The sequence below is a fragment of the Pezoporus wallicus genome, unplaced genomic scaffold (assembly GCF_028554395.1).
Source record: "Pezoporus wallicus isolate ANWC-B61680 ecotype Strahan unplaced genomic scaffold, APGP_CSIRO_Pwel_v1 scaffold_6362, whole genome shotgun sequence".
Classification (NCBI taxonomy): domain Eukaryota; kingdom Metazoa; phylum Chordata; class Aves; order Psittaciformes; family Psittacidae; genus Pezoporus; species Pezoporus wallicus.
The window spans coordinates 5,043,297-5,062,000 of NW_026637663.1; the positions used below are offsets into that span (position 1 = coordinate 5,043,297).

The window sequence follows — 18,704 nt, forward strand, 5'->3', positions numbered from 1 at the left end:
CCTGAAGTGTGTATATTAATGATTGTGTGTATATACCTACATGTCACAAAAAGGGTGGAGGAAGCTGAAGCAAGATAACTAACTTTTCATAAAGTCCTTTCAAGCCTTTTAAAACTCGCCATCAAAAGAGATGGCAATCCTATTTCTCACTTCTCAAAAGAGGGCCATGTTTAACTCTGACAGAAGAGGGGAAACACAGGCAAAAACCCATGGAGATCAAGAGATGGTCGAATTCAAGATCCTCAGAACAGTGAGAAGAGAGTGCAGCAAACTCACTGCCCAGGACTTCAAAAGAGCAGACTTTGGCCTCTTCAGGAACCTGATTAGTAAGGTTCCATGGGATATAGCCCTAGAGGGCACGGGGGCCCAAGACTCTTGGTTGATATGCAATGATCACCTGCTACAAGCTCAGGAGTGTTGCATCCCAACTAGAAGGAAATGCAGCAGGAGGGTCAGGAGACCTCCTTGGATGGATAAGGAGCTCCTGAGGAAAATACAATTGAAAAAAGAGGCTTATAAAATATGGAAGCAAGGACAGGTGGCCTGGAAAGAATACAGGGATGTTGTCCGGGAAGCTAGGGACCAGGCTAGGAAAGCTAAGGCCCAGTTAGAATTAAACTTGGCTAGGGATGTTAAAGATAACAGGAAGGGATTCTATAGGTACATAGCGAATAAAAGACAGACTAGGGAGGACATAGGTCCTCTCCAGAAGCTCTCGGGAGAACTGGCTACACAGGATTTGGAAAAGGCTGAGGTTCTGAATGACTTCTTTGCCTCAGTCTTCACTGGTAAAGGCTCCGACCACACCACCCAAGTCTTGGAAGGCAGACGTGGGCACTGTGAGAATGAAGACCTTGCACCCACTGTAGGAGAGGAACTGGTTTGAGACCATCTTAAAAATCTGAATGTGCACAAGTCCATGGGTCCTGATGAGATCCATCTGCGGGTCCTGAAGGAGCTGGTGAATGAAGTTGCGAAGCCACTGGCCATCATATTTGAAAAATCATGGCAGTCAGGTGAAGTTCCCAATGACTGGAAAAAGGGAAATATAACCCCCATTTTCAAGAAGGGGAAAATGGATGACTCGGGGAATTACAGACCCGTCAGTCTCATCTCTGTGCCTGGCAAAATCTTGGAGCAGATTCTCCTGGAAGGCATGCTAAGGCACATGAAAAACAACAAGGTGCTTGGTGACAGCCAGCATGGCTTCACTAAGGGGAAATCCTGCCTGACTGGTGTGGTGGCCTTCTATGATGGGGCTACAGAACTGATGGACAGGGGTAGAGCAGTTGATGTCATCTACCTGGACTTGTGCAAAGCATTCCACACTGTCCCACACAACATCCTTGTCTCTAAATTGAAGAGGCATCAGTTTAATAGATGGATAGGTGGATAAAGAACTGGCTGGTTGGCTGCACACACAGAGTTGTGGTCAGTGGCTCAATGTCCAGCTGGAGACCAGTAACGAGTGGTGTCCCTCAGGGATTGGTGTTGGGACCGGTCTTGTTCAACATCTTCATCGCTGACATGGACAGTGGGATTGAGTGCGCCCTCAGCAAGTTTGCTGATGACACCAAGCTGTGTGGTTTGGTTGATACACTGGAGAGAAGGAATGCCATGCAGAGGGACCTCGACACACTTGTGAGGTGGGCTGATGCCAACCTCATGAAGTTTAACCATGACAAGTGCAAGACCCTACACCTGGGTCGGAGCAATCCCATGCACAGCTACAGGTTGGGCAGAGAAGAGATTCAGAGCAGCCCTGTGGAGAAGGACTTGGGGGTGTTGGTTGATGAGAAACTCAACATGAGCCAGCAGTGTGTGCGTGCAGCCCAGAAAGCCAACCATATTCTGGGCTGCATCAAAAGGAGTGTGACCGGCAGGTCAAAGGAGGTGACCCTGCCCCTCTACTCTGCTCTTGTGAGACCTCACTTGGAGTATTGTGTGCAGTTCTGGTGTCCTCAACATAAAAAGGACATAGAACTGTTGGAACAAGTCCAGAGGAGGGCCATAAGGATGATCAGGGGACTGGAACACCTCCTGTATGAAGACAGGCTGAGAAAGTTGGGGCTGTTGAGCCTGGAGAAGAGAAGGCTGCGTGGAGACCTCATAGCAGCCTTCCAGTATCTGAAGGGGGGTTATAAGGATGCTGGGGAGGGACTCTTCATTAGGGATTGCAGTGATAGGACAAGGGGTAATGGGTTCAAACTTAAACAGGGGAAGTTTAGATTGGATATAAGGAGGAAATTCTTTCCTGTGAGGATAGTGAGGCATGGGAATGGGGTGCCCAGGGAGGCTGTGAATGCGCCATCCCCAGCGGTGTTCATGGCCATGTTGGACAAAGCCTTGGGTGACATGTTTTAGTGTGAGGTGTCCCTGCCCATGGCAGGGGGGTTGGAACTTGATGATCTTAAGGTCCTTTCCAACTCTAACTATTCTATGATTCTAAAACACCACAAGAAAAAACAAATTCTGTAAGATAGAATCAGATGCACCACCACCAAAAAAAAAGTTTAACATGTATGTACCACTGCCACTCACACCTTGCAACATGTGCCTTCATACCTGCTTGTGAGCTACAGTATAAAACACAGGTAGACTGGAAAAGCCATGTTAGAAAATCTCATAAAGTAAATCGATGAGATTATAGTGCAAATCACACTTACTTTGATACATCAAGCAAGAAGTCATTTAGTTCAGTCTGTTTGGCCAGCCCCCGGCACACCTGGAAGCACAGATTACGTTAGCATTTGCTCCAGAAGAACACTGAAGTCAGAATGAAACTGAAGTCACACACTCTAGCCATTTAGTTTGTATGAAAAATACCACTATCAGTATATACTTATGTTACAGCACTGCATAAAATTAAAAGCTTGATTTGTGTGCTGGGCTTCAATCTTAGCTATTTAGCTGCTGAGTTAAAACTATTAAATGCAAGCAACATCTTTTTTATGACTCTTCAAAAAGATGTTGGCTGTTACACTTGTTCATGCTGCCTCAAAGGCTGCCACTGAATGTAGTTATAGAATCAACTTAATGACACCTCCTTATCCAGACACTCAGCTCTTCTAAGAATGTCAAATACTTTGCGTGTTTTCTTCCTTACCATACTTTTACCCTTTTTTCCAGGTTGCAAAGTAGCAACTGCAGACTGACAAAGTAGAAACTGAAGACTGACACCAGGCAAATTTAAGTAAACTAAGTAGCAGACAATATATGGTCAACTTTGGGAAAAATCAGCATGAATATGAACACAAAACCCAGTAAGTATACTGCATTTTAGAAGCAAAGTGTTAGATTAAGCAAAGCTCTGAACTGCATTTTTACTTCACCTAATCGCATACTTCGTATCTAAGTAGAATTGCACACCTGTAGATTACTACAGCAAGCACGGGGGTCAAAAAAAGAACACAAGCCTCTACTGTTTGCACCTTACACATAAATAAATACTGTTCAGAACTAGTAGTGTCTTTCATCTGTGCAATGCAGATATAAACAAACATGCAAAATACGGTAAAATACATCCACAAGCCTTACTCATGCATATAATTAGGAACCTAAGTACAAAGTCTTGATATCAACTACTTCCTAAAGCTCAGCTGAGTCAGGTACAGCCCAACGCCAGATCAAAACTCTTGCATTCTTCTTAAGCAAAAAGTCAGGGAACAAAGGCAAGCCTTCTGCTTAGCAGAAGGGAGACAAATAGTGTGAGGTGTCCCTCCCCATGTCAGGGGGTTGAAACTAGATGATCTTAAGGTTCTTTCCAACCCTAACCATTCTATGATTCTATGAAATAAAAATGACCACTGAACAGGCTTAAACTAAACTTGCCTTATTTTGTTAGGTGTGAAAGACTTCTTGGTTTAAGGAGTCATTTTCATGAAGTGAAGCTACAACTGCACATAATTCTACTGGTATACAATAGTATATGCCAGCTAGTTCTGCCTAAGTAAAACTGGCTGAATGATCATCCCAAAGTTAATGACTTTCAGCACTGAATACCAGATCCTAGAAAAGCAAGCAGGAAGCTTTCAGAAAGTCTTCTGTCAAATGTACAAAAGACACCTTGAAAAAAAAGCATGCCATGAATTTCTTCCTGCGAATTGACAGAAGAATCTATTTTGGCATCTTCTGTGAGTTGACAGAATATGTTTAGCGTCAGAGTTGCTGTCTTCTATTAGCTGAAGTAATAAAACCTATTAGCAAAGCTGCTGGGGTTTACTAGAGCAGCTTGCACTGTGTGGAGCTTCATTAAGCACCCGACTATGGACAGCATGTAGCATCCTTCGTGGGAGTAGTTACAGGCTCATGAAGCAGCTAGTAAGGATTGCTTAAAGCAGGTTTAGCCAGCAGCACCTAATAATCTCAAACAGATTACCAAATCAGAAGAAAAGCAACCAGTTAGCCTAGCAGTTCCCTAAAAAAAAAAAATCTGCAAAGTTGTTATAATTCTGCTTTAACAATTATTTAACTGCCTTGTTAAGGATTTGGTTTGGGGTTTTGTCTTTGTTTTGATCCACAGTTGCAAGGGAGGAAAACCAGCATAATGAACACTGAAATGTTAGTGCATTTTTCCCATGTTCAAGGAAGGGCTTGAATCAATGTTCTAATAGTGACCTCCACTTAAATTTGATCATTATCCATGTTCCTGCTAGTCAAGTTCGGGCAGAAGGGCTACACAATAAAAAAATTAAAAACCACTCACACTTACTTGTACTTGATGTATTGCTACTGAAGCCCATGCAAGATTTGCTGTTGCAACCTGAAACAAAAGAGAAGAAACTAACTCTGAAGAAACCTTGAAAATGTTCTTGTCTTCTCCCATCCAGCTGCTAAGTAAATTGACTGAGCTGTTTTAGACAGGCTTCAGGAAGATGGTTATTTTGTGAAAATCTCAGTATACTTGCAAGTGTTTCAATTTTAGTAAGGCGCATTCAGTCACAAAATCAGTATCCAGAAAATGCTTACAAATGCTCTTCAGAAGCAGTATTGTGAACCCATCAGCTCAGAAATACAACATCAAAATAAACGTCTAATAAGCCAAGGGCTTTAAAAATTACATTATGTACACTGTTGAAAGGCATCTGCCATAGAAATAAAATATCCCGCAACAGCTTTCTGGGGCTGTATCTCTTGAGCCACAGCTATTTCCAGCTGCAAACAGGCACTGATTCAATCATTACCATTTCAGTGGCAGAAGAACCAGACCTGATCCCTCAGCCAAGACTAGTGTTTTAAGTATGACAGTTTCCAGGCAACATTTCAAACAAATGGCATGTAAACTGCAGTTAACTAAGATGCGCTACCATGAATAATCTCCTGTCCTTGAAACACGGGAGCTTTATAGGAACACAGAGGACATAAGTACAAGAGGGCTGCTGCTGCATACCCTCCCGAAGTACTTCCCCCACCACAAAACAGAACACATTGTACACATGTTATAAAAACTGCTAATGGTATCCAAAGACTTTCTGAAACCTGAAAATGAAAAGAATGCTTTAGAACACTCAGAAAGTGACCTTTACATTTTTATAATTTACTAATAAAATACTTCTATTTAGCAGCCAGTCTTTTTCTAGCAGTACATTCATGAACTTCAGTTACAGATGGTATTTCATATGGCAGAAAAGACACATATTTATACAGAACGATGCATGTCTGAGACCTACCTGAACTGCAGATTGATTAATGCAATAAAACAATTTTTAAAAATAAAAACATTGTATATAAGCAGGAGAATTAATGAAGCCTGGTTTTGTATGAATACGTGTTGTTTGCTCTGGGAGCAGGGACACTGTCACCACCATATTAATCCAGTTCCTTACCATGACCTCTACTTATCTGGTAGAAAAATATCAGGTATAACACTGAGGCTGAAGCAACACTGACTGCCCAACTAACACACATGTATGATCATCACATGTATGCTAGGCTACTCAGGTTACTGATAAATGGAATATACGGTTGACAAGTATTGCTAGGTTTTCCTCCCTTGGAAGGGCTGGTTTTACTGTCTCTTTCTGCACATTTTCTGTTCTTTTCACAAGAATAATTCCTGTTCAGCCCAGCTACATGGTCCCATGGTGCATCTAGTACCACTGTCGAGACAACAGACATGGCTAGAACTCACCCCATTTTGTCCCAATCTCTGTGTTCAGGTTCCCTTCTCTGGGAAAGGGTACAGAGAGAAAAGAATGCTACATTTGTCCTAATGTATGAACTTTCTTAATGTGTAGACGGGACATAACAAGGATCCTCACCCAGACACAAGAACCAAGATGCACTTACAACACTTCTAATACAGTGATAGCCTTTGAGACATCTTCTTCGTTAGCAGATTTGTTTGTACTTGGCTAACAACTCATAACTTTGGTTTGATAAATGGACACATATAAGCAAAGCAGCTACACAGGCCTTATAAAAATACAATAAACCATGCAGCGTAAAGCACAGTCATGGAAATGGTAAGATGGTTATGAATATTGGGATGAAAAAGCTTCAGAAGGAAGGAAAAAAAAAAAGTCAGAAGAGAGCTTTATGAATGGCACCTAGATTAACAGGTCATCCACATACTGTTTCTAAGGACATCTAGGTCAGGAGACAAAGTACAGTGAATAAATCTTGACACTCAAAAAGATAGTATAGGCTGGAGAAACAGAAGATGCCAGCTCATAAAAGCTAAAGAAAAGGCTGACCCAAAACCAGCACATGGCTGTCAACCTAGGAAGAAACCACGAGACATAAGGACTCAACAGCCAGCATTCCTTGTCCTCCCAGCGAAAGGCCCTGGAAAGACTATGTGCATCTCTGTGCGTGATTCCTGGACACATACAACTTGGTGTCTGTAAGTTTAAGAATGTGAATACAAACACATGAAATCTCTTTGCTTCTCTTCTGTTCTAAAATAAAATCACTTTCCCCTCCCTAGGATTGAGACTTACTACACTGTGCTACAATGTTGCAACATTACGTTTTACAATAGGGCTCCTTCACTTGGGAAGCCACACCAAAAAAGCCCACTAAAAAAAAACCGAATCTTTCCATACTGCAAAATAAAGCCTTGCTGGAAAATTAAAATTGAGACTTGGGATAACTTGTCAGCATCCTTTTTACATGAAGTTATTTCGGGTTTTGACATTTGATTTACATTTATATTTCATTCGCCTGCTCCTGCATAAACTTCTGTAACAACTCTGCACTGAGTTTATAATCAATAAAGCAATCTTGAACTCATTTTGCCACAAAAGAACACAAGGCAAAATTCTTGCTGTGTTCTTGTACTTGAATATGTTCATTTTATCTCTTGAGAATACAAATCACTGCTTTATTTTTCAATAAATAACATTATCAATCAAGTACAAAAAAAGTACAAAACACATGAAAGGAGTGAGAGAAGAGCGTTGCGGGGGAACGGGGATCCTGAAGTGCTGACCATTGCAGGGAAGTGGGAAAAGGCCAGACATGAGCTCACCTCTTGGTGACTAAGGTGGAAGGCTTCTTTGCCCCAGTGACGGTAAAGCTCCAGGATACCAATTAGATCACCTATTGCAGTGACAATTGGCAAACACAGAACAGATTGGATACGTGTCCCTGATTCCAGTCCAGTACCTTTGGGAAATCGCTCATCCTAGGAAATGTAAACATAAAGTGATAAAACGTAACTGTCACAACATTAATATGAAAGATATACTGACATTTTTCTCCCCCTCCTGGCTGATCAAATCTGCAGGAAAATGGTAAAATTCACTAAACCTCTTAGCACAATTTACAGACAGTATTAAGACATCTACAAAAAAAAATGCTATAAAAAGTCAGCATTAATTTACATTTACAGATAACCTTATTGATGTAAAGTCAGAATTAGCTGTGATATTGGACACAGCTTTAGGTTTGTTTTTATAAGACATTTTCTCTGATCTCAAAGGCAGCCAAACCAGTCTATACCAGTCCAGATTAAGTAAAAACCCAAACTAACAACATGACCTCACCCGCTTCCCTCTTCACAAAAAAACAACCCCAAAGCATTTGTAATCAAGTGGACTGCTCAGATTTCAGGGTTCTGAAGGAGACAGCAGCGCTTGCAAGAGAACAAAAATTGAAACCTCAGGCTAAGGCTTTCTGTTATACAAAGTTACAACCCTCAACCAACCACTGAGGAGGAAAATGTGTCCCCAGAATTATACTTGAGAGTAAGAATCTTCCTCCTCTTGCTTATGTATCCTGAATAAACCATTGGAAAAGTTATAAGAACAAATGGTAAAATAATCCTACCAGCTGCTATAAAAGGCCCAAATTCATAACTTTTAATCTACACAGGGAATGTCCAAAGCTTTAGTTCCCCATGTGGGAAAACTCACAAACACCCGAGAAACCACCTGGATGTTACAGTTACTAAGGCAGTAACTAGCCGATGTGAAATGTGGGAGACCCACTTTGTTGAACATCAGTCCTTCAGTACTTGATTTGCACCAGATGTTCCCCACAGGCTGTGCTTAGCCAAGACAGATACTCCTTCAAGGCTGATTAAAATCTCTCCTTTCTTAAAAAAAAAACCAGCAAGTAATCTCTACCTTAATTACTAAAATGACAATCAATCTGAACCACTAGGAACAAATGACAGGCACAGGAGAGTGGTAAGCACTTTGCAACATGAGCCTCCTGCTTCCATGTTTTAATTTTGTCCCTTCACCCCCCAGACATGGCTGGCAAGTCTATCTGTAAGCACTTTTCTCACAGTGTTGAGATGCTCCTAAAATCAGATGAAGGCAAACCATGTCACCCAAATGAATCTCCCTGTTCAGTCAACAATCCACTGATAGTGTAAACTAATGAAGTTTGAACCTCCTCCTCACTACCTCCCCCTCACCGAGTTTATTATGAATGTAAAACCAAAACATACAAGCCTTGATACAAGGATATAAGGATATTAATTGGAAATTGCCAGTAACAAATCAAGCCATATATGTGACTGGAAAAACACTAGAAACATATAAAATCTATATAGTCCAGAGAAAGCACTGTTACTACAGGGAAAAGCGGCTTCTGCCTTTTGCATTTGTGGTTCTGCTTAAGTGTACTTATATTAGGCATTTGGTATTTTGTTTATAGCCTGAGTTTTGCCAATAAAGGTCATACATTTTTGTAACAGACATTTTTTAAAATAGAGACAGCAATGTGCAACTTTGGCCACAGTATCCAAAGACTGTTTTTCTGGACAGAACTCAAAGGATAGAAAACACTGAAAAGAGGAAAGAATTTAAACTTCCTTGGTGTTCTCATAACCTACACAGTCGATCATAAAGCGTCCTCATAAAGTACAGTTTAAATACCAGTTTTACACAATTGTATAGATGTGACTAGAGCATAAAGTTTAAAATAAAAAATGAAAAGGATAGACATACAGAGTACCAAGATTTATCAGAATATCACCTCAGGACTTTCTGAACCCTTTTATGGACAAAGACCTGGATTTTGATACCATCTACATTAGTGTGCCTTTCATGTAGGTCTACCGATATTTTAAGTATTGTAGCTTTACATTAGTGTAAGCAGAGATCAAAAGCCTGTCTAATAAACAGAATTCTGACTTTCCTGTCAGTGTGAGCTCTGCATTATATCAAACTCTGGTTGACTGTATAGAAGTCATCTTGACTGGGATTAGCACACTGAGTATTTCAAGACCAGAAGGACAGGAGTTTTGACGGTTTGGGTGTTTTCTTTTTCTCTCCAAGTGACTATGGTCCTATTACGCCATTACTTCCCTTATCTGGCAACCAAAAAAATACTGAAATAAAAAAAAAAACAAAAATAAATGAGATATTCTGAAATTATTCTATCAAGCCAATCCAAACTCAGTTTTATCTTCTTGGTAGCAAGAAAGATGTAAATTCTACTGTCATACATTCAGCTCAATAAACATTTCAGTATTAAACCATTCATTCTAAAAACATGCTATAATCATCTCATTAAAAAGAAAGCTTTTTACCCCCAGAATATCTTCTACTAGCAACGTTTTTCTGGATCTGGCTACATAAGCAGATACTGTAGTGCCATGTGCAATGGGCCCTGCAGGAATGAGCCGTGGTTGTCCTTCTTTAGCTCCTGGTGGTGTAAATACACACAGACTCTAGTTAGAAGGAAAAAAAAAAAAGAAAAAAAATAAAAGAATGCAATTAGAAAGCATGGTTACTTTTACAGAGTTACTGTGCTACCTACTTAGTGTAAAGGATTGGCTAAAGGAGGTAATATAGAGAAACACAGCTTTTGACAATGAGAAGTAGTTGGATGAACTCCACTTAACTGTTTTGGAATCTTAGGAAATCCTGCTCTAAAGTCACCATTCAGAGAGCAGATAACTATTCTGCTGAGGTCAAGTCATCATATCAGAACTGGACTGTGCTCACCTTGAACACACAGTACACCGCATAAAGACTCACAAAAGAAAATAAATATTACCTTGCAAGAGAAAGATAGATTAGTTTGTTTGTTTTGTAGGACATACTCATTTATTTCAATAGAAATTACTCAAAAAGTAGAGATATCTTTAAATTTCTTATTTACCTCATCCTAAGGAAAGCTAATTTCAAAATCATCCTAACACTGTATTTCCTGAAATACAAGTGATTGCATATGTCCCCTATACTAGAAGCAACATCTTACTTGCTGCCTGCCTAAAAGTGTCCCATTTGTTGAAAAGTCAGGTATTGACAATTCATACCATTGTCAGGTATTGACATTCATACCATTAAACCCATCCAGAAACATCTGATAATTGTTCTATAACAAAAAGATAACACTATGAGAATGAATGGGATTGCAAACATTATTTTACAAACAGAAAACTAAACATAAAAGTCAAACCTGCAAACCCTCTTTACGCCAAACACTCTTCAAATCTAAAATTTTACTCATCTTTGGATGAAAAATAAACTTTATGGAACAGTAAAATAATGGAAAACAATGTCTTTATCACAGTCTCCTTAAAATTTTCTTTTATCACCCCACCCCAGACAACCTGCAAAGCAATAGTCTGTTAGTGACAACTAATTTTAAAATCACAAAACCACAAAAAACAGTCTCCCATGCAATCAGCAGGAGCAATTCATTTTACAAGCAAGAAGTTTCAACTTCTGTTTAATTTTTCTACCTTTGTCTCATTACATCCACCAATTTATGTGCCTCCTAAAGCTACAGATGACCACAGACTCTCAAAATTTACCACCATCACACCCCATTCAGCACTTAGAGCTATTACCCTTTAAACACAGAGGGAATTCATTCAGGCACATGAAGAATAAATGACACAGCAAAGATTACATGTAGTGCTAGAAGGGCAGGGATCAAATCTCTATGTTCAAGACTCCAGATTACTGTCCTAAGGTATTGAGCCATCCTTCCTTATACATTCCTAATATTAACACAGCTAAAGCACCACCTCAGAGACCCACCTTCTATTGGCAGATTGTGTTTTCTTATTTACTATAATCAATGATGCAGTTTATTTCACCAAATAAATTTGTAAGACCAGGAACATGTACAGAAAGCACCTGTAGTTAGTAATTCTACTGCTAAATAGCTGTATGATTTTAAATTATGGCCTTAAACCATATGATCTAAGATGAAACATTCCTTGCTAGGAAAATAGATTTTTTTTTAATTTTTATTATTTTGTTATTATTTACACAAATAATACCACAGGTAAATGATACTGCCACCATATGAAGTACTACTACCATTCTCGGTAGGAAAGGCCAGATTATGTGCCACTCCTTTGTACTGATTATTTTTATAATCAGACTTTGCTTTCATTAGGGCTGCTACAAGGGTCAAGCTCCCAAGATTCTACAGCATCAACAGTTATGATAATTAGTATTGATTACAACTAATCTCTCTCCTATGTTTATAATTCACAAGGGTTTCCATAACAATAGACAGAAGCAGAGGCACAGGCACTCCAGATTCCAGTAGCTCAGAAACCAATGCTGCTTTGAAAGACTGAACGAAGAACTTTTAAGCTGTTTAAGTAAGATTTCAGCTGAGCCTTAGCAGTAAGCAGGGAGCTTCACACTGGCATTGGTATTATTTAAATATTATGCCATTGTATTCCAAGTACGTCACAGTCACTAACCATGCATTATTACAGCTCCCCTATAAGCTGGGTGGCAATGCTATCCTCATTTTATAGATGGAAACTACAATAAAAAGTTTTTATTAATATAGCTATTTTAGCTAAGGCTCCAGTTACCATTTGAGTATAAACGTCACAGTTCACTGCACAGACTACAGAATGCCTTGCACTATGGCTCAGAGTGAGCCAAATGGACCACAAGATGAAGAAAACTCAAGCGTGAAAGAAAGAAGACAAACTTCAGAGATCAATGGTTACCAATTTGGACCCTATGGGACCAAGTAGATCACTAAACAGGGGCTGTTTTCTAGCATGGAATATTACAGGTACAATTTGCACCTGAAAATTCATCTACTGTCAGCTGCAGAAAATGAAACAATGATCTGAGATGCATCCTCTCATAATGATAATTCCTTTATTCTGCAAACATGAAAGGCACATTATAAAACATACTAAACAATTTCAGAAAGAACATACAGAAATGTTCAGAAACTAAGGAGATGCAATATAATGTACCAGATGCAGGTACTCCTGTGGTGATGAAGGTACATTAGCTGTGATGGATGAATCGCATTTTGGAAGGAGGAAGTTGAACTTTAGGCTGAGGTGAAAATAAATTGTCAAAGAAAAGTACAGAATTCACAGCCAAAACAAGAGTGAAGTCTATCCAAGCAAAACCAGTAGTCCAATGGTTAGGGCATTTAGTTGAGTTCATTTAGTGAGGAAAAACACTTGATTCTGACAAAACCAGTAAGTCAATATTTGTCCTGCTATTTAAACAGAAAGTCAGACAATCTCAAAAAGTTCAGCAAGACAAGAAAAAGAGGTTTTCATCCAGTTATTCCTCTGCTAATATTATGCTACAGCTGAGAATTAAACTACCTTTAAAGAGAAAATGGAGCTGCCACATAGTATTTTAGGTCTGACAAGTCATTTGAGCGTATTTATTTCATGGTCATGCAGTTAGAAGGAAAGACACTCCTTCCATGGACCAGCTCTACTGAACATGCATGGTATTTTTCCTCCGAAATCTCAATGTACTTCAGAAAGAGACTAACAGTTTGCACTTTTGGTAGTGATACCTAACAGCAATTAATAATCAAAATAAAGGACTAGGAGAGCTTCAACCACAACTTAAACAATATATATTCAATAAATAAAGGAAATGAGAGAATATAAAGTCCCATAATTTCCCAAACACTATAAAGTAAGGGAAAGGAGATAGCAGGATGCCTGCGTACTGCTCACAGTATCTTTCTCTGCTGTAACCACCTGCAGTGAGAATGTATGTCAGTATCACAAACAGGTAAACATGAATAGATCTTTAATGATACAGTAATGTCATGATCTATCGACTGGTAAAAGTTAAGTAATTATAGATATCTAATGTAGACACAGAATTTGATATCTCTGCTGCTGAGGAGGAAGAAGGCAACCAAGGTGAGAAAGTCACTCTGGGTTGCTTGCAGAGCAAACCCTTTGAAAGCTTCCAGGTTCATGCATTCTGGAACACAGTGGCCCAAGAGATCCTTCAATTCCCTATTTTGACCTGTTTCCAAACACAGACAGATCTCCTTACTTACATGAAGCTCAACTGCACTATGACCAATCTTTTTCCAACAAGTCCCATATGGTGATGGACTTCTTTAAATGTAGTTTTAGGCAGGGGACACTGAAGTCTGACACCAAAAACCTCCTATACCTTGTTGGAACCTCGAGCACAAGGTGCTTCTTTTCCTGCTGTCTGTTCCAGCTGGGCCCAGAATCTTCACAATTATTCCTTCCCTCCTGTTTCATCTCTTGATTCACTTTGATAAAGTGAAAAAAAAAAACCTCATGAATTTTGACTGATGTGACAGTGTGGCTTGGAACCCACTAATGGCCTTAACATAACAATAGGGAGCAAGATGTACTTAAAAAATCCAAACTGAAACAAAAGAAAAATCCAAAACTTGTAACAACCGTAACAAAGGTTCAACCACTGGTGAACACAGACAGTTATAACAAAATTCACCCTTTCATATTTCATAGGCACTTTAGGTATAGGCAACATATATTTAATCTCTAATTTCTTTTTAAAATGCTAATGTATTAATAAGTCTTCCAGTCTACATAAGTTCAGAATGATGTCCACTGTAATCAGTTCCTGAGGGATAGCGACATGACAGCATTCTCAATTCACAGCTAAACACACAAACTTGGCTTTCAGATACATAAAAAAATTAGTACATAACCAATAAACCATAATACCACAGCTTTTAGTGCTCTTTTCTTGGTGCCATGCACATAGTCTGTCAAAATTATTAAGTAATTTACCTTGAACCTCTTTTACTGAGGCTGAAGAAACCTTCATTACTCTTCACTTTTAACAGCTAAAAGCATGTAATGAAAAATTTCTGATGTTCATCCTCCCATCCTGTTGTAACCTGGCCCCACATATTTGGTTTTTTTTTTTCTATTCAAACTCTAATGCTTGACAGGGGAAGCAGATTAAAATCCTCATAAATAATGAGGAGCAGGAGCTTAAGTCTCATAACACAATACCATCAGCACCTCCTGACAGGTATTTTACACATATGTATTAGAATACACAGGTATTCTTATAGTGAAACACAAGCAACTAAACTCTGTCTAGTCTTCTAACCAGTTCTGCATTCTACCTAGAGTATATTCATCACGACCGTATTCCACAAGTTCACTTACCCAAATATTAAATGAAACAAAAACAAAATTTCACTAAAATATATATTGACAGTTATTTATCTGATTTCTTTCAGTTTGATAATTTATTGACTCAAAGTTAAACTCAAGACACTATAATTCAGCAACAGCTTTTCCTCTCTGCTATCATTATCCATGAGCAAGTAAGAAAGCAACAGATTTCTTCCACTTTATATATATAAAGAGTACATGATATTAGAATCAATTCAAGGACAGAGACCAAGATTTTCTGGACTGAATTGCAGCTAGAAGGCTTTCACCTGGAAACATGTTTAAAAGACTCAAATTTCAGTGAAGATGTCTACATACTCAAAATAATGCACCTCAGCCTGGCACAAGACCCTGAGGCATTTAGCAGGCACACGTTTTTTTCTCGGTTCTCAGTAATTCAAATCACCCACCCCATCAATGCACTAGGTGGCACTGCAAATCAAGCTGCAACAATTTCTGTATGAGCAGAAATTCTAGAATAGCTTAATACACCCTGAAGCACAGAGTACGTGCACATATTTGTGGCCTCACATAAATATTTCTTTCAATAAAGCTATTTGAAAATTCTGTCTGAAGGAAGGATGATCTCTTTGTCAACACAATTTGCAGCTTCAGGAAGTAAGTAACACAAGACCTCGGAACAGCTACTTTAAGTGTATGCCTATTACATTCAAAGTCATGCGTCTCTACGTAGGAATCACAATGTAATCATGAGGTGGATCACACAAGTAAGGACTTTAAGCAAGAAGCATCTGAAGAATCAGATAATATAATAGTACATTAGAAACTGTAGCTGTGAGAAGTGTTTTAGAAATACTGTCTTGTAAAGATGTCAGCTTAGGGGCTTAAATCCATGCCCAGCTAGCATGATACTTAAACAACTGATTTACACACACACTACATCCACTACAAGGATTTCAGCAAAAACTTTAACTCATGTTTGAAGTTTATGTTCAATTAAAGTCATAACATGAGAATTATGAACTACATATTCATCCTCATGAGGAATAAAACACAAAATTGAAATAAAGTCCTTTGCTGGAGAGTTGTGAAACATTCCTGTTTGTTTTGGAAGTGTTTCCAGTCTCCACTAAATAGTATTTGCAAAATAGCTGTAATATACGTTAAAAGTAAGTAATTTTATTTGCATAACTGCATTATCCCATCGACACAGATGATTTATTAGACAGAGAGACAGTTCAAGACCCAGAGCCAGTATGGGCATAGGTCTGCCCAGAAGCTGCACTGTTTCTAGTACCTGAGTATTTTGCAATGCATTCTACCGTATGTATAGCGTATGCAAAACCAGATTCTGATATACAGAGCAACCTGTGGGGAAGGAAGGAGTTGAGCATGGAAGTTGTACTTACCTGCTTGTAGGCAATTATTTGAAAAACAGAACACCCTTAGCAAAGAATGCAAAGAGTGCTAGCATTCCCAAGCAATTTCAACAACCGGAAAGTAGCTAAAATAACTGAACTTGCCACACTCATTCTGGCACCAATTCTGAGTAATACTCGCATAAAGAAATGCAGTGTAGCCTGCAATTGGTGTGGCATCTTCCATTTTAAGCAAATTCACCCAAGTGAAGATCCTGAAGGCATTCAACCCAACCTGTCAGCCAGAAATTACCTTGTCCTTATGCTGTTATCCAACTCTAAAAAAAGTCAAGATATAGTTTTGTATACTTCAACAGAGAGAAAGACAGTAAGTCCATAAAGAAAAAAATGTGGACAAGTATTTTAAAAAACTCACATTTCTGCTGTCAAACTCTATACAAGTTTTTTTCCTAAAACAAAGTCCTCCTTTAAAAGCCAGCTATTCATCTATGTTTTACAAAAAGAAAAGTACCAGCTGATCTAGAACTTTTCTTCTCATTAAACAGATTTTCAGTTTTCAGTATGGGAAGTGCTGCCCATAATACGTACTGCACTAAAGAAAAATTTACATGAATTCTTAGTAACCCATGAAAAAGAAAACAGAAACGGTATAGCAATTATCTCAATATTAGGAACAGCAGCACACAGAATGTAATAATCATTTGCTAGTTTTCATTTTGTAAATATCTAGAATTTCTGTAAGAGGAAGTTATCTTCTATCCTGTCCAGAAACTCATTATTTAATCTAGGCTAAAGGCAGTTATGGAAATCTCATATTGCAAAAATGTTCCTTAGCTGAGATTAACACTCATCAGGATTCCCAAATTTCTATTTCTTTAAACAAGCACAACGATACCTACACACATTTATAGCAGGAACTGAAATGAAGTAAAATTAATGCCTTTGCTTCAGTTTTGATCCTAAGTTCCCTTACAGAATATAATCAGAATACACATCACTAAACATTAGAAAACCATTTGGGAAAAAGTAGGTATCTACTTATTCACAGGATTCCTCCATTCTGACAGAATTCCCTTCCAATATTTAATTCTCAAAAAGGCATACACAGACACTCTAGAAAAGCTGTATTCAGGCACAAATTATTTCTTTGAAAGCATGGTGGAAATGACTGTTACAACAGGTCTACTTCTGCAACCTGAGGCTGCTGACTGCATAAATACCAGCAGATTCATGTGTACTTCTCAAGCTAACAAACAAAAAGCCAAATGCTAAGATTGGGAGGGGCGGGAAATTAGTTTTGCTGAACTGGCAAAACTTAAGTCACAAAACCAAACATCAAAAAATTAAGCCAGCAAAAAATAGAGGCCGTTCTTCAATATCTGGCCATAGGTGTTCAGCAACTATTTTGTCCAGACTAATGAGAAGGATTTTTATAACTTTTGAAACTTCAGCTTAAAGAATTCGCTCCTTTCTCCCATTTATCCTACACAGTATCTTTTTGCTCACATTTAAAAAAACATATTTAGCATATAAAAATATATTGACGGTATTTGCTGGACAATGATTCATCTCACTTGGACACATCCTTTAAATTAAATATTCAAAAAGACAAAGATATCCAAATTAATTTTCAATGACATTTTCTTACAGAAAATAGGCTAATGCATTACCATTTAGTTACAAGACTACAAACATGAGTCTGGCCCAAAGCCCACTAATGTGAATGGAAAATCTCACACTAACTTCAAAGGACTTGGGATCAGTCCCTATAATAACTACATGAAGAACATTCCATTTTGGGAGATGCAGCTACATAGCAGTGGTTAATAAAGTCAATGTGTGTTTTTAGTAGTTGGAACTTTATTCAGGAAAGCTATACTGGGAAATAAATAGATTCAACTGCCTAATAGGCTATTAAAAAAAAAAATCAAAAACTAAAAATGTAGAAGGTCATAAAGTGCCCAGGCCCTCAAAGCATCGGAACATTGGGAGGAAACCCATACATACTATGGCACACTAATCTAATAGGAAAAAACTCACCACGGTAAGAATCCTCTAGGTCTCAAGATGTAAAGTTAATTTTACTATCATCTTTTACAAAACATTTAGAGATGAGCATGCACAGATGGCTGAACTTCCAGCAAGCGCTGCCTCTGGCAGCAGAAGGAAGCTCCAGTGACCATCTGTATCACCTCCACCCATGACAGCGGACACTGTCACCTACTAATGAGAAGATTCTATTCACAACAAGTGAACATGTTACTTGAATTACACCCCTCAGTCAAAAGGTTATTAAAAAATGTATGCTACTTACATACTTACAGAACTCAATTTACAGGACTTCATTAGATGAAATAATCATTAAATGAAAAACATGTAAAACCCACTTCCACTTCTTTTAGGAAATTTCTGTATGGGCAGGCTTCTACATCCTTCAGATGAGGCAATATGTTTTTTAATAAGTAAAAAATATTCTCAGACAAGGCTCAAGTCACCTGCAGGTTTGTACATCTTCAATCCTGTTT

The 18,704-nt window shown here is 38.6% G+C and overlaps 1 protein-coding gene across 5 annotated transcripts in view; it reads right to left on the reverse strand.

Moving 5' to 3' along the window:
* Nucleotides 1–18,704, reverse strand: part of PDE10A (phosphodiesterase 10A) — a 365,274-nt gene that overhangs the window by 36,963 nt on the left and 309,607 nt on the right. For 4 of the 5 annotated variants that reach the window (XM_057406923.1, XM_057406921.1, XM_057406924.1 and 1 more), the window contains exons 6-9: nt 9,986–10,126; nt 7,472–7,627; nt 4,712–4,762; nt 2,667–2,725 (exon numbers count right to left, since the gene is read on the reverse strand). In XM_057406923.1, coding sequence (XP_057262906.1) covers nt 2,667–2,725; nt 4,712–4,762; nt 7,472–7,627; nt 9,986–10,126 — 407 coding nt within the window. The remainder of the gene's footprint in view (nt 1–2,666; nt 2,726–4,711; nt 4,763–7,471; nt 7,628–9,985; nt 10,127–18,704) is intronic. The other variant, XM_057406922.1, reaches the window with a different exon arrangement.